This window comes from Cylas formicarius, unplaced genomic scaffold, assembly GCF_029955315.1.
Source record: "Cylas formicarius isolate icCylForm1 unplaced genomic scaffold, icCylForm1.1 PGA_scaffold_7__23_contigs__length_41026272, whole genome shotgun sequence".
Taxonomy (NCBI): Eukaryota; Metazoa; Arthropoda; class Insecta; order Coleoptera; family Brentidae; genus Cylas; species Cylas formicarius.
In genome coordinates this window covers 30,118,800-30,144,938 of record NW_026844352.1, presented here as the reverse complement: position 1 = coordinate 30,144,938, position 26,139 = coordinate 30,118,800, and the positions used below count along the sequence as shown (strand labels likewise).

Here is a 26,139-nt window from a genome sequence, read left to right as displayed (position 1 = left end):
GGACATTCCTGGGTCGTAGTGTGCGGTGTATTGCGGTATTGAAAAAGGAAACTATCTAGAATAAGTTGTAAATCGATTACCCCATCCGCATATCCTTTGCGTAAAGCTCTTTTTGCAATTTTGACGAGTGATTCGGCAAACCCATTCGTTTTTTTTTAAGGTTTGTGCAGAAGACATGTCTGAGACTATGAAACATACTAGCCATTTTGAAGTGGCATCTTCAATTACTAAAAATGTATGTTTTATTTAAAAATGGTCCGAAAAAGTCAGCGTGAACCCGGTCCATGGTTCTGGCTCTGTAGGAGTATCCCACATTATTAAAGAAGGTTTCGCGGAGTTTTTCGAACAAAGTGCGCATGTTTTGCATGAACGCGCGATTTTCTCGATAGAATCGTCGATTTTTGGCCACCAAACATATGAACGCGCCAAGGCTTTCATTTTAACAATTCCGGTATGAGTTAACAGTAATTCCCCCAAAATACTGTCATAGAAGATTGGTGGCACAATTGGACGATAACCCCACATTAAACAACCATGTTCTACAGAAATTTCATGTTTTTTAAGAAAATAAGGTTTAAAACCTGTAGAGGTTCAAGTTTGTGGCCAACCGTTTCGCACATAAAATAGAATTTTGCTCAAAACGACATCTTTTGAGGTTTGTTCTTTAATCTTTTTGAAATTAACTGGGAATTTTGAATTTTCGATGTAATTCAAATATGAAATTTGATCTTGTTTCCCCGAGTCGAATAGTAACAGATTGCTGGAATGGTGAAACATATTTTCAGTGTTTCCCCCTAACCGAGATAGGAAATCTAATTTTGTTTGGTATTGACATACTTAATTTCGAAATGGAATGAAGATAGAATGTATGCCTATCTTTGTAGGCGGCTGGCTGCAAAAACTGGCAACCCTTTTTAAGAGGTTTATGGTCTGTGTACAGTGTGAACTTGATGCCGTAAAGGTATTGGAAGAACTTTTTGACCCCGAATATTATTGCTGGAACCTCTTTTTCGATTTGGGAATAGGAGAGATGTGAACACGTTCGTAAAAGTATAACAATAACACCAATCTTACTAACACTGAAAATACATTAAAAAGTTGAAATTCGCTGGCTGGATTAGTAGTCGTGACAAAAATGAAGCTCATAAAACATACTGAAAATATTAATTAATAGTGATTTACGCTGTCTTTTGCACATTAAAGACGGACGTTCAAGAAGTTTTCAGAAAGTTTCTTACAAAAATATTAGAGATTGAAAGTAGAAGTTACATTTTTCAATAACCAAAATTTACTATAGTAAGTATTTCATTGTAATGAATCCATGGGATTTTTATTAATTTTTTTTTTATGTTATTTGTTTCATTTATGATATATATAAATTAATTTTTAAATATAAATAATTTTCCCATTATTTACTCGTGAATCAAGTAAATGTATAAACTTAATTTGTATGTTTTTATAATTTAATAATCTTAAATAATCTAATTAATCATCATAAGTTTCAAATATGTCCCAATTCTGTACAGCATTTTATTTAGAAACCAGTATCTATATTGTAATCACGGTTTGTCAATGTTTTAAAAATAAACTAATATAAAATATGATTATAGGAACTGATAACAAAACAAATAATAACTTTAGTCGTAACACACATTAATCAGCCAGCCTCTGACGTAATGCGCAGAACGATCAATTTTGTACAGTCAAACATGACCAAACTATTTACTTTGAACGGTCGAAGGGAGTGTTGTTATTATAAGTATTTTTCTGTGGTATTATTCAAAGAGGTTAAGGGAGCAAATCGGGACAATCATCTGTGAAATGTAAAAATTATTTTGTAAAATTTGTAGGAAAGCGTGGAATGAACACTAATGATACGGTTAATGGTGCGAATAATTTAGACCAACATATTTCAGGTAAGTAGTTAAATGTGCGATTTCCTAGTCGTTACTCTGCTTAGGAAGATATAGGGATATAAAATATCAGTAAACTAAAATATCGTGAAACTAATTCTTGGGACAGGAATGCAGCTTTGAGTAAATTGAAAGAATTTACATAGACGTATTTGAATAAGATAATGGTTTTTTTCGTGGCAATATTATAACAGTAGAGATTTTAGAGGTTCTATCCTTAAAAACTGCAAGTGTAACAGTTGTATTTTTCACATGTCTTGAAACTTCATGTTATCATTTTTTTTATGATACTGATTGGGTAGTAGGTTTTGGCTATTTTGGCTACAATATTTCGTGCCATTTAGCGTGTATAACCCTGTATAAACTGGGTTCGATTCCCACCGGGTGCCTTGGATGTTGTAATCGTTAAAAATTTGTTTCTAAGTAGAAAAAATTTTTTATGTGCTAGCCGAATTGCCTTATGAAGCAGTGGCCAAATAAAGCGTAATTAAAAAAAAAACCCTGTATAAACTCAAAACTTCTAGGAGGACCCTATCAGCAACTTTTGATGAACTTTACTTTTTTTGCAAATTTAAAGTAATAAAAAAATAATATTATCATTAAAAAACTGGAATTTAACGCAAATTGTACCTTCGTCCATATTAGGAGTCATGCAATTCACTATTTGGAGCCATTATGCTTACCTCGTTTGCTCTCTGATTTTACAGACCACATAACTTTAAATACCTATGGCCCAGTGTATATGGCACATTATTATATTTGTACTTAACTTACAGTACTTGTACTGGCCTACCTACGGAGGATTAGGGTAATACATTTTCCTATTTTAAATAAAAGATTTTTAAATACCTTACTAAAAGAATACATCAAACTTTTACAAATGATTGTAAAAACTTTCGCTGTGAATATTCTTTTGTTCTTGAGTTATTTTACTACAAAATTTGCTAATTGTTATATTAATGATTAAATAAGATAAAATACTAAAACCAATAGTAAAATTAATATTTGTGACCTTAATCTTTATTCTTGTTACTTTTAAGCCTTTCGTTTTAAAATTAATGTTAATATCTGTTTTAAATATATTTAGTATGACCAGCTGTAAAGCTTTTTCGCGTAATTCCAACCCTTTAAGATCCCGAGGGATTTGATCGGTCAGTCTAATTTTATCCATTGTTGACTTTTCACGAAATGTCATCCCTTAAGTATAAACCCGATAAAAGAATCACGAATCGTTAGTATAAAAGGTGAATTTCCCCGGGTGACGTCCTCGTGACAAGAAAGGTGTGTGCGATACACCCAATTTTCTTTAATTGGTATGCGTATAAATTTTTGTTTTTTTTTGTAGACTTCCTTTGCCCGTTTTATAAAAAGTCATGGAGTAAATAGTATGTTTTCTCGTTGTGGTAAAAATTTGACTTCAATTGTGCACTTCTATTCATTTTTTATTATAGCTTTGGTTTTTTGGTTCATTCCCTTGTGGGATAAACCAATAAAAACAATTTGTTCACTTTGTATTTTGTTTATACAATACAGCAGTAAAATTTTGGTCAGATCTATCTTCATTTAAGTTATTTTTTTATTAAAAAGAAACAAGAAAAATATCGGAAGCAGTAAAATAACTAATTGGCATTGTAACCTTTGCACGGTAATAAATTATATTCTAGGCCCATATATCCGATGCTACTAGGTAATTTTTCACTTCATTCATTTACTGTTTTTTTATTTATTAAAAGCGTACTTCTCAATAGAAGTGTTTTTTTATTAAATCGCTTAATTCGCGGCGAGCCACTTGCGCGCGCAAGATTTCGGAAAATCAATCTTGTGGTTATTATTTGATACCCACCCTGAAGTCTGTTGCCTGTTTGTGGATCTAACCTTCCAAGGAATATGTAAACAGGTCCCGGTTTTAATAATGACGCACTATAGCGAGTTGTTCAACCTTTTCAGGCGTTTGTTTACGAGTGTTAGTCCTTGTAAGTAATTATATATATGCACGTCGTTTAATAAACTTAGTTTATGTGTAATTAGTGTATTACTTATGTAGTTATTATGTCATATTTTTGAAAGTTTCGCTCAGCCAGTGGAAGTCATTTTATTAAATATTTGATATAGGAATATTCACAACGATAAATGTTATCATTTTTTCTAATAGCAAAGCATGTAGTTTGAGTAAAGACAGTACATCTCAAGATTGAAAATATGATTTAAACAAAAATACCCGAGCGCTTTTTATTTTTGCCAGTACAATGGAAACGAAAAAAATAGAAGAATCCCTATTTACGCAAATTATAATGGCCCAGCAAATACACAGAATGATGACGTGTGTGGCTTAAATACATAGCTGCGATGTTGGATTTAGCATAGTTAGTTTTAAAAAATACCTACGACTCCCTGTTTGTCAGGAAGTGTCGAACAATGTTATAATTACTTCTTTTCAGTTATTTGACGAATTACGTATGCAGGTACATACTTCATAAGTTTTAAGAATTTAGGCTCGATTTTCGATAGCAAACTACATTTTTTTGAAAAATAGTTGGATTAAATAGGGAATTTAAAATAATGATACTTTTTTTGAGAAGGCACGCCGGCATTGGTATGAAACTGATATTTCAATCGACCCTGAAATTATCGCTTGCATTTTTATCTTTTTTTGGATTTTTGTATTCATTTAATGATGTTTTTGATTTGGAAAAGTTAGGGCATTCTAATTTTTCAAATTATTTTAAGTAATCAACAATAATCTATTCTTTTTTAAATTTTATGTTTTAGTTATTCTAGAAATTTTCAAAATCACTTTTACACAAAAATAAATAATTTCCAGTTATTGGCGCATGAAAATGAACTAAGATATTCTAAAAAACGATACTTATCCTAAATTACAAATTAAACTAACTAACCAAAACTAACTGAGAATATTAAAAAATGTATTAAAAATTTCCTCCGAAAATTCACAAGCTTCAGAAAGTTTTGCGTGAATAACTCTGCATAGGTTACATTACCGCATGTACCTACTGTGGTGGAAAAAAGTATGGACGCTTTTAATAATATTTATATTATTAATATTTGAAGTAATTTAAAACTTTTTAAATTTCTATACAGAAGGAGATGCCAATGATATTCCTTTCTTCATGTTTAACGAATGTAAAGGAATTTTGATTTTGCGATAAGGAATTAGTGGTTGAAAATAAGTATGGAAACTTTTTTAATTTGTGTTCAATATTATTCAGTATTGTTAACGCAGTAGAAATATCTTGTAAAATTAGTTATTTATCATGTCCAGTCACCGTTACTTGTCAAAATATGAAAGTCACGGTGATGTGAAAAATGTATCAAATTCGGGAAGACTTTTTAAAACTACTTCCAGGATTGATAAAACCGTTCGAAACTTGACCTCCGAAAATCATCCAGATAAATTTAAAACGAAAACCCGGAACAGTTTACTCAACGGAGGTCTTCATGGGAGAATTGCAAGTAAAAAATCGCTTCTCGCAAAAAAGAATAGAAAGGCCCGAATGGAGTTTTCCAGAGCTCATCCGTCTTGGTCAAGAGAAAAATATAATACGGTTCTTTAGAGAGATGAAAGCAAATGTTACCTGTTTGGATCTAATGGTAGACAATATATAGGAAGACCAGTTGGCGCAAGATCCAAGGCAAAGTACCAAGTTTCTACTGTGAAACACGGAGGAGGGACCATAATTGTCTGGGGGTGTTTTCTGGATCTGGGATAGAGCCAATCATTCATGGACAGACCAAAATGAACCGATTTAAACATGAAGAGATATTGTAAAATACAATGCGATGGCTATTTCAACAGGACGATGATCCGTAACACGCAACCAAGTAGTGAAAGTATGGTTTAGAGAGAAAAACATAACTGTAGAATGGCCATCCCAATTGCCAGATCTGAACCCCCTTCAACAACTTTGGAGTGTCTTTGATCGGCGCATTCGACTTTTTAGTATCATTGAATCAATCACACTGGTCGCAAATACCTGTAGAAATTCAATAAAAATTGGTTGATTCTATGCCTAGAAGATGCCAGGCCATTTTGAATGCTCGAGGCTATGCTACAAAATAATAAGTCATATTTTTGTAAACTGTGCTTCCATAGAATAATAAAAGTTACCAACTTACTTGCAGCTTTCTTTTGAAATATCTTTAAAATTTAAAAATATGAATCCGAAAGAAAATACTTCTTTGTAAAATAACCAAATATTCCTTATAAAAAATATTATAATGATGTAAACGGGGTCAAAATTTGCAGAAATACCACCACTGTACCTACAAAAGGGTTTTAAGGTTCAATGCATTCTTATGCACGTATTACTACAAAATTACTCCTGTGTGAATAAGCCATTTTTGTTGGGGTATAAAAAAAATTGAGAATTTCTTGTCTGCGGTTTCAGATGAAGCAAGCAGAGCTCCCTCAGTGGTAAACATGGGCACAGAAGCAAGTATGGACACAGTCGATAGGGCAGAACATCGAGTAATATCTATAAACAAACCTCATACGCCCTCTTCCAAGTTTGTTAATAATAGGATCTCAACTGCCAAATACAGCATCATAAGATTTTTCCCATTGTTCCTATTTGAACAGTTCAGGAGATGGGCCAATATATTTTTTCTGATGATCGCCCTTCTTCAGCAAATCCCAGATGTATCTCCTACTGGCAGGTACACCACCCTAGTACCTTTGATATTTATTCTTTCCGTATCGGCAATTAAGGAAATTATTGAAGATATAGTAAGCGGAACAACTATATTGCTTATGATAGGGGCTTAAATTTGCATTTCTAGAAAAGGCATCGAGCAGATGATGAAACCAATCATAGAATCGTTGAGGTGCTTCGCGAAGACCTTTGGGCTAATGTTAGGTGGAAAGATGTAGTGGTAGGAGATATTGTAAAAGTCTCCAATAATAATTTTTTTCCTGGCGATCTAGTTCTCTTATCATCTAGGTTCGTATTAATTTTGTTCCACTTTCCTTTACTCATGCCATACAATTAAATTCGTTCCAGTGAGCCTCAGGGTATGAGTTTTATTGAAACGGCCAATTTAGACGGGGAAACCAATTTAAAAATTCGTCAGGCATTGCCTAGCACTGCAAAATTAACTACAATTCAAGAACTAAAACATTTTTCTGGTTCTGTAGAGTGTGAGCCACCCAATAGGCATTTATATGAATTCAATGGAGTTCTAAAAGAAGATTTGAAGCAGTAAGTAAAAATTCGACGTAGCAGAACTTGGGTTCGATTCAAGATAACAACTATTTTTATTTTGTCAAGTGTCACTATTTTTATCTTTTTGGAATAGATGTGAACCTTTGGGACCAGAACAGATTCTTTTGCGAGGAGCAATGCTTCGCAACACGTCTTGGATATTTGGTTTAGTCGTTTATACTGGTCATGAAACCAAATTAATGCGTAACTCCACAAAAGCGCCACTGAAGCGATCAACAATAGATAAACTCACCAATATACAAATTCTGTGGCTTTTCGGGCTGTTGGTGATCATGTGTCTCATATGCTCCATTTTTAATTTCTTGTGGACTAATGCAAATGGGAAATTGCATAGTTATATTGGATTGGAAGGCAAGTTATTTTTGGGAGGGTACATAGTTATTTAATATACTATTTTCTACCTACAATTTTAGAAAGCAGCAAAAATTTTTTATTTAATTTGCTAACGTTTTTGATCCTCTTCAATAATCTGATTCCTATTTCTTTACAAGTGACACTGGAAGTGGTTCGATTTATCCAGGTACACTCAATTATTTAGATCTGAAATTCAAATAAGCACTTCTGGATATTGTAGGCAATTTTTATAAATATGGATGTCGAAATGTATCACGAAGAGACGGACACCCCCGCAATAGCACGAACATCCAATCTGAATGAAGAGCTTGGTCAGGTCAAGTATATTTTTTCTGATAAGACTGGTACCCTAACAAGAAATGTAATGGAATTTAAAAGATGTACTGTCGGAATAGATGTATATCACTCTGGTAGTAACATTATGATCCAGGTCGGTTTTTATCCATTTGCATACTTAATAAATTGATTTTTAATTTTATTGTTCTGGTTATGATGGTAACCAATTAAAAATATGTTTATCATTTGTATGTGTATCATACATCCATATTAATAATTGATATTATTATCAGCTTGATAATAGATGCCAATTTGTTTACTCAGAATGTAATTTTTTTTTCTCCTTGTCTGTTAATATTTACAAACTTTTCTCATAATAGTAATTTTCAAACATAAAAAGGCAAAAATGTTATGTCAAAAGTATATCACAATCACAATGCCTTTCATTTTTATCTCGAACGCACTGTATGTTTTATTACCTGTTTTTTATTCTCAGCACTTGAGAGAGGATCACAAAAATGCTGATCGAATTAAGGATCTTTTAGTGGTCTTGTCTGTGTGTCACACCGTGATTCCAGAAAAAATGGGCGATGGACAAATTTTATACCACGCCGCTTCTCCGGATGAAAGGGCGTTGGTATATGGAGCGGCCGGTTTTGGGTACGTTTTTGAAAGCCGAACTCCAGATTATGTGGAAATCGACGCCTTAGGAGTGAAGGAAAGGTAAATACGGAATGTTTTTTGTGTTAATATCCGCTTATTTCTGTGTTATTTCAGATACGAAATCCTTTCGGTGTTGGAATTCACTTCCGCGAGGAAAAGAATGTCTGTTATTGTTAAGGATCCGCGAGGAAAAATTAAACTATATTGCAAAGGAGCAGACACAGTCATTTACCAGAGGTGAAGCCCATCACAAACATTGTAACGGAATCACAAAATTCGTTTGTAGATTGGCCGTGAATGAGAGAACAAATAATGAACTTAAAGACACCCTTTTACAACATTTAGAAGCCTTTGCTACAGAGGGTTTGAGAACTTTGTGTTGTGGTAGAGTGGAACTGTCGCAAAGTGATTATGAAGAATGGAAAACGGTGTATAACACCGCCAGCTGTTCTTTACAAAATAGACAAGGTATAAGGGTTGAGTCAGTGCCAATGACAACAAATAAAATTATTGTATTGGATAGAAATGGTTGAAGAAGCCGCTAATTTGGTGGAAAAAAATCTGATTTTGATTGGTGCTACCGCTATTGAAGACAAACTGCAAGAGGGCGTGCCCGAGGCTATTGCAATCTTATTGAAAGCAGATATCAATCTTTGGGTTCTGACGGGCGACAAACAAGAGACTGCTATCAATATCGGTTATTCCTGTAAACTTATTTCTCAAGGAATGAAAATTATAACCCTCAATGAGGATAGTCTCGATGTAAGTTGCTTAAATTTGATTGGTGCGCTGGATTCTGTTGCTGTACACCCATTGTTGATTTTATTGTAGAAAGCCAGAGAAGCGATACTTCTAAATTGTGAAGAACTGGGTGATAATTTGGAGAAGCAAAATGAAATAGCTTTGATAATAGATGGAACCACTTTAAAATATGCATTATCTTGTGAGCTAAGGACAGATTTTTTAAAATTATGTGTTTCTTGTAAGGTGGGTATATCGAATTACAAATGTGAAGTCTCAGTCTAATAAGTGATTTTTTCTGATAGGTTGTCATTTGTTGTCGTGTTTCCCCAATGCAAAAGGCCGAAGTCGTCGAATATGTCACAAAATACACCAAATCAGTTACTCTAGCCATAGGCGATGGAGCAAATGATGTGGCTATGATTCAAAAAGCCCATGTTGGCGTTGGGATTTCAGGTGTGGAAGGACTACAAGCCGCTTGTGCTTCGGATTACAGCATAGCTCAGTTTAGGTTTCTGCTGAGGTAACTTTATCATCGACCTTCAATCAATCAATATTTCTTCGTCCTTTTTTTTTAGATTGTTGTTAGTCCATGGAGCTTGGAATTATTCAAGAATGTGCAAGTTAATTTTGTACAGCTTTTACAAGAATATATGCCTTTATGTTATTGAGTTGTGGTTTGCTATTTATTCCGGGTGGTCGGGGCAGATATTATTTGAGAGGTGGTCTATAGGTACGTGCATTTTTTGCAGAACATTTATCATGAGGCTAGAAAAACGTCTTCTTGTATTTAAGGAGTGGTGGAGGTTGTATATCATTCTATATTCTTTTTTTTGCAGCATTTTTTAAGATTCACAGCTGAGTAATCCATTTTTTAGGTTTATACAATGTCATTTTTACCGCACTACCACCTCTGGCGATGGGTTTATTCGATAAAAGTTGTAGCGCCAACAAAATGCTAGCTTTTCCTCAGTTGTACAAACCTTCCCAGAGCGGGGAGCTTTTTAACATTCGTGTCTTTTGGATATGGATTGCTAACTCTCTCATTCATTCTGCTTTTCTATTCTGGCTGCCCATGCTAGCTTGCCAGTATGACGTCATTTGGGTAACGGGAAAAGTAGGCGACTATCTTGTATTGGGAAATTGCGTTTATACGGTAATAATGACCGCGATACAGTGATAATATGTTTTAATTTTAATATTTGCAGTATGTGGTGGTAACAGTATGTTTGAAAGCAGGGTTGATAACGGGCTATTGGCCGTGGCCGACACATTGTGCGATCTGGGGATCGATTGTGCTGTGGTTCTTATTTATCATAATTTATAGGTAAAGTGATATAGACATTTCACTGGTTTAGCATTTTTAATGATATTTCGTAGTTTTTTCTGGCCAACAATACCTCTAGGCAGTGTAATGACAGGGATGCATTCTATGTTATTCACGACGGCTGTGTTTTGGTTAGGAGTGTTTTTGATTCCAGTGATTGCGATTATTCCGGATTTTACCATGATGATGTGAGCTTTCCTAGAAATGTTCTCAATACCATTATATGTTTGAATTTTTCAGCGTTCAAGGTACAATATTTAAATCACTGACTGATTTTGTCCGAGAAAATGAAATTACTCATAGGGATACAGGTGTATATAGGGGTGATTCCAAGTCGTCGTAAGTATAAATATTACCACGTTTCCTTAAATATTGTTACATTGAAATATATGCACTTTTATTTATCCCGAGCAAAATTTATTTTCATTACTATGGATTTTTTAAAGAATTTTTCAAAATTCACTATCCGGAGATTAATCTCTGAACGAATTTAATGTTTTTCAAGCTGGAAAGATCAGCATCAGCGAAAGAATGTAAGTGTATCAAAACAGGTATTCAGACAGGGGAGCTCAAGCAAATAAAGATTTCACCTGCATGTAATAGTGTTACACAGTGCAATTGCGCAATGAACAAATCTAAACTTTGTAGAGTGTGTGTGCTAAATAATGTCGTCCATATTTTTCCGGTCTAAATTAAAATACATATGTTAAAATAATTGCTTCGTTTATTTGTACAGCATCTTTCAAAAGTATTAAAATCGTTTATTTTTATCGCATTTTTGCTAACTTCTGTGATATTTCAAAGTAGATTGGAGATAATATTATTAATTTTATTCTTCATACTGTTTAAATAAAAATCGTTTTTAACGGTCTTGCTAATGTACATTGCTATGATGTTTTGAGGATGGCGATTTGTTGTTGAAGCAAATAATTCAGTGTTATGCTTTGTAAAAACAAAAAGTGAATATTAGTTAAATATGTATATTATTACACTGCTGTAATAATTGGTTTGAATTAGGTGAAAACAGACTTAAAGTGATGAACACTGAACTTGTTTTAGTTGCTTTTATTGTTTATTTTTTGCACTTTTCCTTTGTCTTCAGTTTGTCTGTTGCTTTGTATTATTTGCGTTCCTTATAATTTTCCACTTATTCACTTCCACGTCTTAAAATTCATTTGAGTGATTTATTTTTTTTATATAATTTTACTTATTGATATTTTCAGAACATAATTTATTTGTTTTTTATTTGGATTTGTTGTTCAGTGTTCAAATATAATGTTAGAAGCACATTTGTTTTATAACATGCATCTCCGAAATTAAATATTAAATGTTAAGATTTTTCCACAATATGTACAGTTGCCATTTATTTGTTGGAAAAGTGCTCCCCTCATGATATGTATAAAAATAATATGTATCGACAAGATTTATTGCCGAAAAACAACAAATTGCGATGTTGAGCCTTCTGATTAATCAATTAATATTTTTTGGATCATGTATTGGTGCTTGCTTTCAAAGTTAAATGGAAAATTTTTGCGTAATATTTGCTTTTGTCTTCAAATAATTTGTATATATAGGGATTTTCTATTATGTCAAAAAGTCTAACATATTGTCGCCCATTGTAACTGAAAAGTTAAACAATAACCGTTGCAGACTGTCCGAGACAGCCAGGCTTTTAAAAAACGTATTCACCAAGAGGCCATCTCGTGTTGAAAAAGACGTGGAATTGTCTCGTAAGTATTATTTTGTCACATACGGTTACCAAATAGGTACAAATTGTGAAGTCATAAAAAATGTACAATGCACATTCACACATACATATGTCGTTTACGCAAACTTTCGAATATTTTGTTCTGAAAATATCAATTGACTAAATTAATAAATAGTGCCACTTCAACACATGGGACGGTATATTGCATATTTGCTATTTCTTGATCCACAGTTCTACCATTTATTACTTTTCTTTACTACTTTTGTACTTTATAATTTAGAACATGTATTTTTGCAGATGAATAGCGAAAATAAATTCACTATTGTTTGTTATAGATGGTTTCGCCTTTTCTCAAGAGGAAGGGGCTATCATATCTCAGACGGATGTTATAAGAGCTTATGACACCAATGTACCGAAACCCGACGGCATGTAGCTGATAAAGAAATTAGACGCTTCAAATGCATTGTCAATATTTAAATTGTTTTATTGTTGATATTGATAGGGCTAAAACTGTTAGGTTTTACAATAACATTAGCGAGTGGTTATTTTAAACTAAGTTAAGTTTATAATATATTTGTATATAGATTTCGCTTTGTAAGTGATGGTGATAATTTTTGAGCACATTTAAGTTAACAGAGGTTGCTTTTTGTTAGGTGCTAAGTTTAGGTTTTGTTTGCTATCATGAACCTACTAAAACTTAAGGATTTCACGTTGCAGATTTTCCTTATTGGACAAAATCACTATCACAAATCAAAAATTTCCCATTTTCCTAGAAAAAAATATTTTTCAGTTAAGGTTTATGCCGCAGAATATAATCTTCTAAATGAATGTGATAACTCTAAAGCACCTCTTTTTTAAACTTAAGTTTAACACTGTGATTGTTTTGACTTTATATTTTAAAAATAAATATATTTGTATTATCTGTAATTTTGTTTATTCACGCTTAGGTGGGCAGAAAAAAAGAGTACTGAGATCTATTAATTCGTCCAATAGGACGATTATAATCCTCAGTGTACTGTCAGACAATTTCACACAAACAACCGAATGTTTGTGTGAAATATATTCACAATACAAATATTTATCAATTTAGACAAAAAAAAATAGTTTAATATTTGAATTCAATTTGATTTGAGAAAACAATTCCCAAATTCTCATTAAAATATCGTAGACACAAATATGTAACGGATTAACCATTTTATATAAAATCGGGCATTACTATAAAACAATATAGCTAGTTCAAAAAGCTACATAATAATAGTTTATTTACAAATAGCACATACAAAAGGACATTAAATCGGTAGAGATCCATAAGTAGTAAATAAACAGGGAACAAGTGTGTGGCGTATAACAGACTTGCAAAAATCAGAACAAACGATATGGATCTTAACTAAAAACGTAATGAGTTGTAATAATAGAATAATTATTTTTTAAATATACTTGTTGGATATAAAGTCTCGGCTACTGACTAACCCATTCTTTTATTTCGTTTTTATGTTCATTGTAGCGTCTATAGTTTTGAATCACTTTAGGTACCACGCCAATAACTTTTGTTACTAGGTAAGAAAAGCTTTTCTGACCTCTAGTCTTTTCTCGTTTTGTTAGACGTAGGTTTTGCGTTGTCGTATCGAATAATCGTGCTCGTAATCTGTTTTTGCGTTTTTAATAATAATTCGCAATTTTGGCAAAAAAATAATTGTCTAACATATAACAGCTTTGCCATTTGATAGAGTTCTTCTGTAGGATAAATCAGCGGTTTATTATATATAACTTCAAAAATCCACTTTTGGGTAATTTCAATTTTCCTGTAGTAGTTATTAGTCAAACCATCCCACCTCAAGAGACTGTATGTAAGATCTGGTTCAACCAATGCACTATACAAAATTCGCTGCCATTTTTTAATACTAGAGAGAAGGGCTTTCAATTTTTTAATAAGTTTATCAGTGTTATATATCCAAGTCAAGTGCTTGTCCGTGTAGATACCGAGGTATTTAACATATTCAGGGGAAACTATATCTATAAACTCATTCAGTTTAGTCTCGATTCGAGGTTTTATGAAATTTGGCAAGGTACGCGAATCACAGGAGAATGGCAGGAAAACAGTTTAAAGTTAGCTCTTTTTAGGAAAAGTAATTGTACAACAATTTTAATTCATTTTCGACGTTATTTTTCAGCACAGGCCACAGGCCATTTAAATTTAAACACAAAGAAAATTGGACCCAATACAGTACGCTGTGGAACTCCATATACAACCATTCATTCACAACTAAGCACACCATCCTGCATGACTACTGCTGTAAATACTATACCCTCCAAAATATCAATCAACTTCTTGTGATTTACGCTATCGAATGCTTTCTTAATATCTAAATAAATACAGAGTGATTTCAGATTTTTTAATATTTTTTCAAGAATTTTTGCGAAGTTTGAGAGCAAGGAGATTGGCATATAATTTGTACGGTTTGTTGGTTTATATACTAGTCGAACTATAGCCTTTTTGAAAAATTTTGGGAATATCCCTTTACAGTTATTTATAATATGAGTTAGAGGTTTCATATTAAAATTTACTATTTTTTTGAGTGTTTCCGAACATATGCCGTCAAGTCCAGGAGATTTTTTGGATTAAAGTGCCTCTGATTTCGCTGAAGTGGGTCTCCTGGAGATATAAGAGTTAGGCAGGTATTCTTTTGCAAATATTGTATGAGATTCTTTCATTTCATTGGCTAGTTCTTGACCGATGCTGCTGAATTAATCATTGCGTACATTAGCAATATCCTTTTTTTCTGTTTTTATCGTGCCATCTCTGCTTTGTATTTTGTTTATCGAGAATTTCTTCTTTGTGTACTCTTCTTGTGTACACTTCCACGAACCAGCATTATTATTTCTATCGCTCTTAATTACGTTTAAAAAAACACATTTTTTACTTCATTAATGACTTTAGGCAGTTTTCTTTTATATGCTGTATAATGTTTTTTTTTATTTTCATGGTAGAATTTATTTTTAATATTAATCGATTTTAAAAGTCCGTTTGTAATTCATTTTTTTCTAGCAATATCACATTGTCCATTAAGTGGGAAATAAACAGGTCGGCAGATTTTTCGGGATCTTGCTCGTGATATATGCCCGTCCACTTTTCATTATTTAACCTTTGTATTAGAGTGTTACAATTAACTTAGTGTTTGATTCTTTGTAATTCCACATTTACTGCTTTATTTGTTCTAGGTTATAATAAAATAGGATAGTAATCTGTTCTTTGTTGCTGCTCTTTTGTTTTAACAAATAAATAATCAGTACACGACAACTTTCTGTCACACGAGTATAATGATTTTTTGCAAATATGTATCCGTTTTCGTATTCATAGATATTATAGCGACTCGGTATCTAAAATTAACATAAAAGCGAAAATTATAATTTTGAACGATCGTTACCTCATTCGATGGCTTGGCGATTACGATTTTAGTTTTGCAATAATTGAAAACAATCGAAACCGGCAAAAGTAGTGACTTCTCGGTATTGAGTTTCACACGAGAGTTGAATGGTTAATGGCTCATTTTGCAGGAATCTGATGCTATTTATTTACCTTTTATGTAATCTACCAGACACGTGAATACATTTGAGAAGGAGGTCAGTAGGGCAACAAAAAATTAATTTAGCTGACAGCTGACGTAGACATTTTTGCCAGATGGGCAAAAAGAATAGTTTCAGTTGTTGCTGCAAATAATTTCGGAAAAAAAGTCAGAGTTGGGTATAGTTTCCATTCAAAAATAATTATAGTTTTAAATTGATGAGTTTTAAATGAAAGAAAAACTAACCAAAACCCACATACCTTTATATAATCTTTGTTTTTGCCTCTATATATTAATAAGTATAATTCTGCTACGATAGATATCTCAAAAACGCATGAAACCCTTGTTGCATCAACCGAAGTTATTTGTAAAGGTTAATTTTTTTTTTCGGATCGATTTATGTTACCTACATTATTCTAAAAATGTACCTGCAAAATAAACCAAAATCACCGATGTTTAATTTCTTTGAAGCTGTGTAACATAATCGTCATAGGTTTTTGAAATCGAACTTTTCGCACACGCGCGTGTCGGATCGCCTCTCTACATTCGGAAAGTATTTTTACCAATATCAAACACGGGCGCAAGATCTATACGGAGAAACAAGCGAATAAAAATCGTTAACAAGGTCCGTTTCATTGAAAACTTGTTGCTGCAATTTTAATATATATTGAAGAAATTTTTCCGTTTAATTAAAATGATTCACATAAACGGTGAGCAGTGCGTTGCCGGGTGGAGCTTATACAAAAATATTGCTGCGTCTGTAATTTTGCATACCGGTTTTTAAACGGGAAATATGTTCGATGTGTGCTTTTTGATTTTGGGACTGATTTGTGCAGTGCTGTGCGCGTATCTCATTTTGGAATTGAATTACTTCCTTAGGACTTGTTTGTGCATACTGGTTGCTAGATTCTTAAAAAAAAAGGTGCATATTTTGGACGAGACCGCTATTACAGGTAAACACTGTTTAAAAAAATATGTCTTATTTTAACCACCCTTTTTTATTTTTTACTTGATTGATTAATAAAAAAAAAATGGTTACAAACGAAAAATATGACCATTTGAACAACTTTATAATCCCAGATGCAGTACTGGCCTTCAAGCCTTATTTTTAAAACGTGCTTGCGCTAAAAGTCAAATCATTAATTTATTAATCATTAATCTTTATTATTGTTATTATTAATGATATAATTAATTAATTATTATAATATATAATATTATTATTATACCTACTTAAACAAACGCACTACATATCTGCTAATCTGATCATTATAAAAATGCGCTCATATTATAAAACATTTTTTTACGGACGCACGACAATATCAAGTGGAAAATTTTGTAGTACACGGAAAAATGATAAAAATCAAGACCTGACATCAAATAAAAAATTAGCTTTCCGTTCGCGACATTGAGTTGGACTTCAGTACCAACATACATAATATTTATTGAACACATATACTCATTAGTGGAATTATTAATAATTTACAGACTAATTTTAGTAAATTACTTCTATTCTAGCTAATGTAGCTTCTACAATTTTTTTATAGATGTTTTATAGGTCCTACATTAGGTCCCAAATCTGTGGGATAGTGTTCCTTTTTTTTTCTCATTTCGGTTTATCAGTGACTCTTAGAATCAATAAAACTAGTATACAGGGTGTCGAAGATAAGGATGTGTATCATGGGGATATCGTAAACCATAATCGGAAACCAAAACTTTAATGGTTAATAACGTGCTGTTGAGGGTACTAAAAAAAATTACGCCAAAAAATCGAAATTTACCGATTTGGTTTAAAGGTTATTTTGTGATGACTTTTTCGTTGCCACTTTTGGAGCTCTAGTAAATGGCGTTGAGGGATTTTAAGCAGGACGTTTCGTTTGGTGTAGTAGGCGCTGACATGATCATTAAAAAAATTAAATGATAGCTAAATAAATCGCATTAAATTATAAAGAATGTTCAAACACAGATAACACCTTGTAACTGTCGAATTTGAATTTCTTAACACATCAGTTGTAATGTTTTGAAAGGCTTCAACAACTAGCCTTCTAGTCTTAAAAACTTGCTTATAAAGATAATTTTTGCAATATCTCCATATAAAAAAATCGAGTAGAGTGATTTTTCCGGAAATCTATTCGAAAAGTACTCACGCGCGATTAGAGGCTTGTGCGCAGGTACGCCGTCCTGTTGAAACCAACAGTTTCGAAATTTTGCAAGCGTTGTCCAAAGCTTCTTCAATGTCGTGCTCCAGAAGGTTGCACGACGCTCGGAGTTAAGAAAACCATTATAAAAAAGTGCCTATTAAGTGTAGTCAAAAAATCCCAACCCATATATTAAACCCAAAACGATGTTGACGTTTAGATGATATTCGGTGTAATAGAGCAATATCCCTTGCCCAATAATGAGCATTTCGTCGATTAAAAATTAAATTATTTGTTACCATACTTTCATCCGACCAAATAATCTCATAGGGAAAGTTTTCATTTTTCTGACACTTCCTAGTATGCCATTCGCAAAATGTCCTTCGCCTTTCTTCATCACCAGGTCTGAGCGCTTGACAAATTCTGAATTGAACAAGTGAAATTATTGTTTTCCCAGTAGTAATATTAGCTAAACAATATATTATTCACTTTTCCTTCATTGCAGGGCTTATTTATGAATAAAACTACACTTGCAGTTAACCTTCCAAAAATGTTTGTACTCGGTTGTTTGGGTAGTTATTTAAATACGAACTTCTTTCAGATAAAAAAGCACCATTTTGTTTAGCAAAAAAGAACCGACAGCAAAAAGACACAACAACAACGTTAAAAAAATTGAACCAATATGTCAATAAAATTACTACACTAAAATATTGAAAATTTAATGTGATTTCAACAAGGTAGAATAGTATTGTGTCGTACATAGTTCGCCGGACCCCACTGCGCTCAACTTTTTTATATGAAGATATTGTAAAAAATATGTTTAAAAGCTAATTTTTCAGACTGAGAGTTAACTGAGAAGACTATTTGTTGAAGCGTTGCAAAACATTACACCTGATATGTTAAGCAATGCTTTATATTCGACAGTTCCAAGATGTTGTCTTTGTTGTGTGTGTTTGTTGCAAGTTCTTTTAAACTAATTTGTTTAATGATGTGACGTTAATCTATACCTATTTAGTTAATATTTCATTTTTTTAGTCGTCATGCCTATTACACCAAATAATTGAAAATTTATTATAAACCTTTTTTAGTGATTTAAACAATGTGTTTTCAAAGGAGTCAATCTGTAGTACATTCAATCAAATAAAATAGATAATAATTTATTAATCTGCGCTTAAGCTGTAAAAAAGACCACTTTACGCCTTAGCAAGTTTTACATTTTTGTATTTTTTTTGTACCCTGTACAAAAAAAAACAAACTTTCTTCCGTATCTTTCACTTTTTAGTCTATTTGTCCTTTTGTCTACTCCATTCATGGTCATACCGTATATATTTAAATAATTCGTTCATACATGAGCGACTAGGGACCCCTGCCTAATGTTCTGTCCCCTAAGACCTCTCGGTCCTTAGTTATATTGGCCCCGGCAGCTAACTTCGATAAATGCAGGCAAAAGCCAAACACTTTGAGACAAACTATATTTGATACTAACAACCTAGACATAATTGTTACTTGCCTCCATAAAAAAACTCGTACTACTTCGACAGATCTAAAAATAACTTCTATGCCTGTTAATGGTTTTAATCTTGTTTCAGGATTATGCATCTCTACAGACATAGATTATTTTCTCGACCATATGAACAATGCAAGATTTTTGAGAGAGTTGGACTTTGCCAAAATCGATTTCTTTGAACGGACCGCATTTTTCAGAGAGCTTAAAAGTCATGGGGCGTCCACATTTGTCAGTGCTACCACGATCAGGTACAGAAGATGGATAAAAATTTTCAGTAAATACAAAATTACCACAAAGGTAAACGGTTTGCTGTTCCGTACTGCTAATTGTATTATTTACAATACCGCCGTTTGTATAGATTGTCTACTGGGACGAACAGAGCGTTTACCTGGAACATCGTTTCGTGACCATAAGGGAAAATTTCGTCAACGCGATAGCTTTATGCAAGATGCGATTGGTCGAGGCCAACGCCGATAGTGTCATGGCTGATCTAATGTCTAAGCCGCCGAAAAATACTTCAGATCCAGAAAAATTTAAACAACAATGCAAGCCGGACTTACCTGATGAATTGGCCAAATGGATCGAGAGCAATCAAATATCAAGCAACAAATTACAAGAGGAACTGAAATCATCGGATCCAGCAAAGTCAACTTAAATATTTGACATACTACTGATGATTACTGGTTACTGGTCAGTCTGTTCACCATTCAGCGAAGCGTCACTACAATTTGAATGTCCAAAGACCTTTATGCACGTTGTATGCCATGGTCTGTAAAGTCGAGTTATCTATGATACCTTTATGCTAAAACACTAGACATTCTAAATTTGCAGTCCTTAATTTGTTGTTGTATATATTGAATGTGCAGTACAATACGTCCCAGCGAAGCCGAGATAAAGCTCTATAAAGCCATTTTTGTTTTAGAAGCAAAAAACGAAAGAAAGGAAAGAAAGTTTATTTTTCAATTGCAAGCGCAATTTCAAACACAATTTCCAAAACTGGTACAGGCTGTAATAACCCCTTAAAATAGGGTGCCCTCATTCCATTTCAAACTTAAAGGGGGATATAGCCCCGCAGCGAGGGTTGAAAAAGAATCCCAGTTTATCTTCCTCTCGACATAAACTTCACGTGTGGCCATTTTTTGCTATTGAAACGTAGAGTGTTATATTGCATTTTTTCTGTTTGTCTAGTTTTCGCCGAGATACACTGTATCTACTTAATTTGTTGTGTATCTGCCAACAGGGTTTTTGAAAATGCAAAGAAATATTTAATAACAAATGATGTTTTCAATAAATGGTGACTTTATTTGTATTGATTGATTTGTTTTGTATTGATTTGTATTGATTTCACCAGGAGATGTAAAATGTAAAGCAAAAAATTGCAATTTAAGTAAGTTGCTTTCCAAACAGAATTATTCGGAGTGTTCCCTACTGCTATCCCATCCATCGCAAGCCCTACTCTTGTGATAAGTGTTCTTTAAAGCTCATTTACACGCAGGTTAGAAACTTGAAAAAACTTTTATAACCTGATGAAATATTTTCGAAAAATGGAAATTTGACAATGTCGATTTTATTTTTTTCTAATAACACTTTCTCACCGGCACTTTTAAGGTACTATATGATGGCATTTTTAGATTTCATATCCGACGTTTCGTTTTCAAGAAACTATCATCAACTTTATTTTTTTGTATGGCCCAAAAACAAAGTGCAAAAAGTAGTTATAATTACTATTGCCGTTATGATTGTTTATTGTTAAATAGTTAAAAAAATAGTAAACGTACTACATTTTGTGCCACAAAAATACTGTAAATACCTACAACAGAAATGCATCTTAATACAGAAAGAAAGCAGACATGTAAGTCCATTTTCTGACTCGAAATTTCAAAGGATATGGTTCATTTAAAAAGCCTAGAAAAAAGGAATCTTTTTTATTTTGGGTACAAATAGATATCACCCTTATAAATTTAGGATTCGCCAAGGACCTAAACCAGGGGATTTCGAACATTTTTGCGAGTGGTATACATGCGTGTGTGAAGAAAATTTATATTTCCCTTTCAAAATGATATGGTTCGACGAAAATATGGTCACTCATAATAGGATCTTCAACCACCATAATATGCATTACTGGGCTCAACAAAATCAACAACGTTTTGGGTTTAATATGAGGTGTGGAATTTGAGGAACTAAAATACTAGGTTTATTTATTTATCATAATTAATTAACCTTCATTTAGAGAATCTTTGGCAGCGATTTCCTGGAAAGTGGATTGGAACGTAGCACAGTTAGCAGCTGTAGGATCCTTATCTTGGGCATACTGTATATTGTAATAAATACGTTTAAAATAGACCAAATGAATAATTTTTCTTATACTTAATTGTACAATTCAATATAGGCTAAGAACAGTAAAGGATAAAGGAGAATAATGTTGGTGTTAAATATATTTATTTGTAACACAAATTCATCTTCAATTATTGATAGCATTAAAAGCCTCAATAACAGCATCACAATGTTATTTGATCCTTATAAACAAATAACACATAAAATATGATTCGAATGAAACAGCTGACGTCACTGCTCGCTCTAAACGAGCGCTCCGTTTTTAAATATAGACTTTAATTTCGAACCAAAAGAAGAAGACTTTTAAAGTAGCCCATATGGTCATATAATATTAAATATTAAAGTTAATGGGTTGTGGTTTGGGACATTTTTCAAATCTGTTTTTCATTTGTGTAGTTACAAACTCGACAGGAGTTAAACACCGGCTAAGCACAGTAAACCTAGGACTTTTGGATGACAGTTTCCTTACCTACCTTTTTTTTAATTTACCAATTTATATTGTATATTATTGTTGCTGTGTTGTGGAAACTATTATTAATTACCCAAATGGAATCTTTTTTTAAACGTAAACCTCAGGAACTAGGTAAGCCGGTAAAACTTCTATCGAATTTAGCTGTATCAAAAAGAATTTAGATATAGAAACAAGAAAAAAGCCCAAAAGAGAAAGCTGTCCTCATGGTGAAAGATGCTACAGGAAAAACCCTCACCATTTTAAAGAATTTGAACATGTGCATTGTAAGAACTAGTGCAGTGTAATATGCCAAATTAATTTTTGTAATGTTGTAGTAAATAAGTGGTTAGATATGAATGATTTGGATAAAATACCTGACAATATGCCACAACCTAAACAACTCTACTTAGAACAATTAGAGATCTTAGGACCCATCCTAAAATCACAAAATAATATTTCAAGCAGTCCAATCCATCAAATTCCTTCAAGAGAAGATACTTTTGAAACAAATAATACCAAAGAAGCTTCTACAAGCAGTGGAACAACTAAGAAAACATCGCGAAAAGGAAAATGCACAAATTATGTAGGTGATTGTGATGAAGTTATGCACTGCCAGTCAGGAACTACATTACAAAAACTTAAACAGAATGGTCCATATAATTTGTTTTTCACTACTATATTGAAGTCTCCAGAGACTACAAAGGAAAAAAATGGGATAACATTTATAGGTAAATTATAAACTATGCCATCTATGAACTATCAAGTTTTTAAAAGATATATTTTTTTTTTAGATCTGCTATGCCCAAGTTTAGGAAAATTAAAATCATCCTTGCAAATTAATTTCATGATTGATATAGACTGGTTATTGAAACAGTACAAAGCAAGAGACTTACAGTAAGTTATTGTTGTCAAAATTACTGAAACCTAGTGATTAGTATTACATTATAGTCAAAAGCCACTAACTATTTTGTATGGAGATGATTGGCCCGATATGGTCGAGTTCATGGATAGATTCTGTCCAAATGTTAAATATAAATTTGTCAAAATGAAGGATCCCTTTGGAATACATCATTCGTAAGTGATTAAAAGTTTACTGTGAAATTATTTCTTTATTACCATTTGTAGAAAAGTTGGTATTTACCTTTATGATGATGATTCTCTGAGGGTAGTAGTCTCAACAGCCAATTTGTATTATGAAGATTGGAATCATTACAATCAAGGGTAATATTCCAAAATGAAATTGACTTATCTATTTCAAGTTTTTTTAAGGTTGTGGCTAAGCCCAAGGTGTCCAAAACTTGAGGAAGGTAGTTCTAGCAGTGGAGAATCTATAACGGGCTTTAAAGCAGATCTTTTAAATTATCTAAAGTCATACAGCCTTCCAATTTTGAATGATTGGATTGGATATGTGAAGAATTGTGATTTCTCAAACATAAAGTAAATGCAAGTTTCTATTGTAAAAATGCATAAGAAATGAAATATTTCTTTACAGAGTTTCCTTAGTATATTCCACACCAGGTAAGCACTATCCCAAAAGAAATGGGTGCCATTTACACAAAGTAGGTGATTTACTCAGTCAACATTCAATATTGCCTGCAAAAACTACCCCACAAAGCGAAGGTCCCCTTTCCTGGGGTATAAATGCACAAGCCTCTAGTATTGGTTAGTTTGTTGTAATATTTAATATATATATATATATATATATATATATATATATATATATATATATATATATATATATATATATATATATATATATATATATATATATATATATTCTCAACATCCTTAATAACAAATCTATTCAATTTTAGGATCTCTAGGGAAAACTCCAGCTGAGTGGTTAAGGGGCAGTATTTTAAGAAGTTTAGCTAGTCACAAACAAGGCGCTTTACCAAATAGTTCTAATGCAACATTGAATGTCATTTATCCTAGTGTAGAAAATGTGGCCAACGGATATTTTGGTCTAGAAAGTGGAGGATGTCTTCCATATTCTAAAGCAACTAATGAAAAACAGAAATGGTTGCACAATTATCTTCAGTAAGTTTACTTTATGTATAACAATTTCCAAAGAGCACTGGGGCTCACAAATAAATTTGAAATATGACAATGGTTATGACAATCCATTTAGAATGTAGTTCTGTAAACATTATCACATTGTATCCTTTGGACACAATGTGATTGATATGTAATATGGCTCTAGTTGATATTTGTCCCATTTTAGTCAGTGGAAAGCCGATAAAAGACATAGATCTCGAGCAATGCCTCACATTAAGTCATATTGTCGTGTGTCACCCTGCTTAAATAAATTGTCATATTTTCTTCTGACGAGTGCCAATTTGTCAAAATCGGCGTGGGGAAGTAATATACAGAAAGATGGCGGTTCCTATGTAAGATCATGCGAAGTTGGAGTTTTGTTCTTGCCCAGTTTTTTTGACGAAGATTACTTCGAAATACAAAACACTATCACAAATAAGAACAAGCAGCTTTTTCCGCTTATGTATGATTTGCCTTTGACTGCTTATAAGAAGGAAGATTATCCTTGGTGTAATTGAATGAAGATTTCATGTGTTACTTATTATGTACATCAATAAAGATATTTTTTATGTGCGTTGTTTTATTGTTTATAATTAAAAACAAAAGAATTTTGAGCTGATCTGTTTTGCTGTACATGTCAACTCGCACTTTATTTTTAAGATATCTATTTAACACAAAGAGGTTACAAGTCAAATAGGTATTGTGAACTGGTTGCTATTACGTTAAAAAAAAATCCGACAAAATCAAAAAACAAAACTACGTGGTGCAGAGCCCACCCCGGACCACGCCCCACTTACATGCTAACAATGGTCGCGAACATAAGCAAACGCTGTATAATGTGGTGGCGGCTAATCGGGTTGGTTAATTTTACTTCTAATGGCCAAGATTACATAAGGTCATTCGGCCAGCTTACAAACACAGGTAACTATTGACTATTTTTTCTATAGAATGCCTTCGTAACGAAAGGGTCTGGACCAATCCTTCATCCTTCAGGTTTGTTAACATATTCATACTGTTGACCAACTGCTAAATAAATAGTCATAAAATTACGACCGATTCCTCTAACGACGCCTGCAATTATCTAACATATACATAATGGAATAACAATCGACACTATTAAGATGAACACTATTTCTCAAATTTATAGGCACAAATTTACAAAACACTATTTTACATCAAACGACACTAATTGTAACCGATTTCTACATTTTATGGAACCGGTCAGAAACAACGCCCGCCATATGCAATGGTTCCCCCAGATTCCGGTCAATCGGGTAATATTGAAGGATTCCCAGCTTTTTCTAGTCATTGAAAAAGTCTTGGGGACTCATGTTGAACGTTCTTATCTCTGTTAAAATTGTGACAAGAATGATTGTAACTTAAAAGCAAACAACATTAACAAATAAACGGTATATAACGTCAAAAATTCAATTGATGATCACAGAACAATGAGAATTGCGTACGAAACATTTTTATTAGGTACAGGGTAAAATGTACCGCCCTATAGCTCTTGGGTAATGAGAATATTCATCGTCAGGTAGTGGCTACAAAATGCCGTGCCGCGACAGCGCAGAAAGTTTGACGGCAATTTAAAAGGCACTAACCAATATATTTTTGTAAACGCGCGTTGAACAATAAGTTACGATAGGTCCGTCGAACTACGGAAAAGTAAACAGTAGGTATAACAAAATAATGTGACTCATCAATAACTCCTTAGCATTTTGAATTTTAAATTGAAGTCGACTCACAGGTTAAATCGCAAACCATAATAATAATAGATATATTAGTTTTGGTTTTAAACAATCAATTACTAAAATTTGTTCTGTGAGTTCCACTGCACCGCTGGAAAAAAACCAACCACAAAATATCTCTAAGTCTCTAAATTCTACA

The 26,139-nt window shown here is 32.9% G+C and overlaps 3 protein-coding genes across 8 annotated transcripts; all 3 read left to right on the top strand.

Moving 5' to 3' along the window:
• The first annotated feature begins 1,735 nt into the window (after positions 1–1,735).
• Positions 1,736–13,144, top strand: LOC132704790 (probable phospholipid-transporting ATPase IA). 5 transcript variants are annotated; one of them, XM_060675038.1, is made up of 21 exons: positions 3,373–3,886; positions 6,320–6,657; positions 6,711–6,871; positions 6,932–7,129; positions 7,227–7,504; positions 7,567–7,673; positions 7,728–7,937; positions 8,280–8,506; positions 8,561–8,683; positions 8,733–8,914; positions 8,970–9,208; positions 9,278–9,433; positions 9,493–9,710; positions 9,766–9,920; positions 10,066–10,343; positions 10,396–10,514; positions 10,568–10,702; positions 10,755–10,853; positions 11,020–11,047; positions 12,165–12,244; positions 12,558–13,144. In XM_060675038.1, the coding sequence occupies exons 1-20, from the start codon at positions 3,826–3,828 to the stop codon at positions 12,222–12,224; spliced, it is 3,372 nt and encodes a 1,123-aa protein (XP_060531021.1). In that variant the 5' UTR covers positions 3,373–3,825; the 3' UTR covers positions 12,225–12,244; positions 12,558–13,144. The 5 variants fall into 5 exon arrangements, with proteins under 5 accessions (XP_060531020.1, XP_060531021.1, XP_060531022.1 ...); XM_060675037.1 differs by lacking the exons at positions 3,373–3,886; positions 11,020–11,047 and adding an exon at positions 1,736–1,916 and having other exon boundaries at positions 12,558–13,142; XM_060675036.1 differs by lacking the exon at positions 11,020–11,047 and having other exon boundaries at positions 3,378–3,886; positions 12,558–13,143.
• A 3,192-nt stretch (positions 13,145–16,336) lies between these two features.
• LOC132704891 (protein THEM6) lies at positions 16,337–20,541 on the top strand. The gene is made up of 3 exons (XM_060675202.1): positions 16,337–16,738; positions 19,510–19,724; positions 19,786–20,541. Exons 1-3 carry the CDS (start codon positions 16,579–16,581, stop codon positions 20,080–20,082), a joined length of 672 nt encoding a protein of 223 aa, XP_060531185.1. The 5' UTR covers positions 16,337–16,578; the 3' UTR covers positions 20,083–20,541.
• A 353-nt stretch (positions 20,542–20,894) lies between these two features.
• On the top strand, positions 20,895–24,801 carry LOC132704890 (probable tyrosyl-DNA phosphodiesterase). 2 transcript variants are annotated; one of them, XM_060675199.1, is made up of 10 exons: positions 20,895–22,344; positions 22,395–22,496; positions 22,548–22,940; positions 23,004–23,106; positions 23,161–23,286; positions 23,338–23,433; positions 23,482–23,649; positions 23,705–23,874; positions 24,027–24,252; positions 24,437–24,801. In XM_060675199.1, the coding sequence occupies exons 1-10, from the start codon at positions 22,215–22,217 to the stop codon at positions 24,765–24,767; spliced, it is 1,845 nt and encodes a 614-aa protein (XP_060531182.1). In that variant the 5' UTR covers positions 20,895–22,214; the 3' UTR covers positions 24,768–24,801. The 2 variants fall into 2 exon arrangements, with proteins under 2 accessions (XP_060531182.1, XP_060531183.1); XM_060675200.1 differs by having other exon boundaries at positions 20,895–22,496.
• The last annotated feature ends 1,338 nt before the right edge of the window (positions 24,802–26,139 follow it).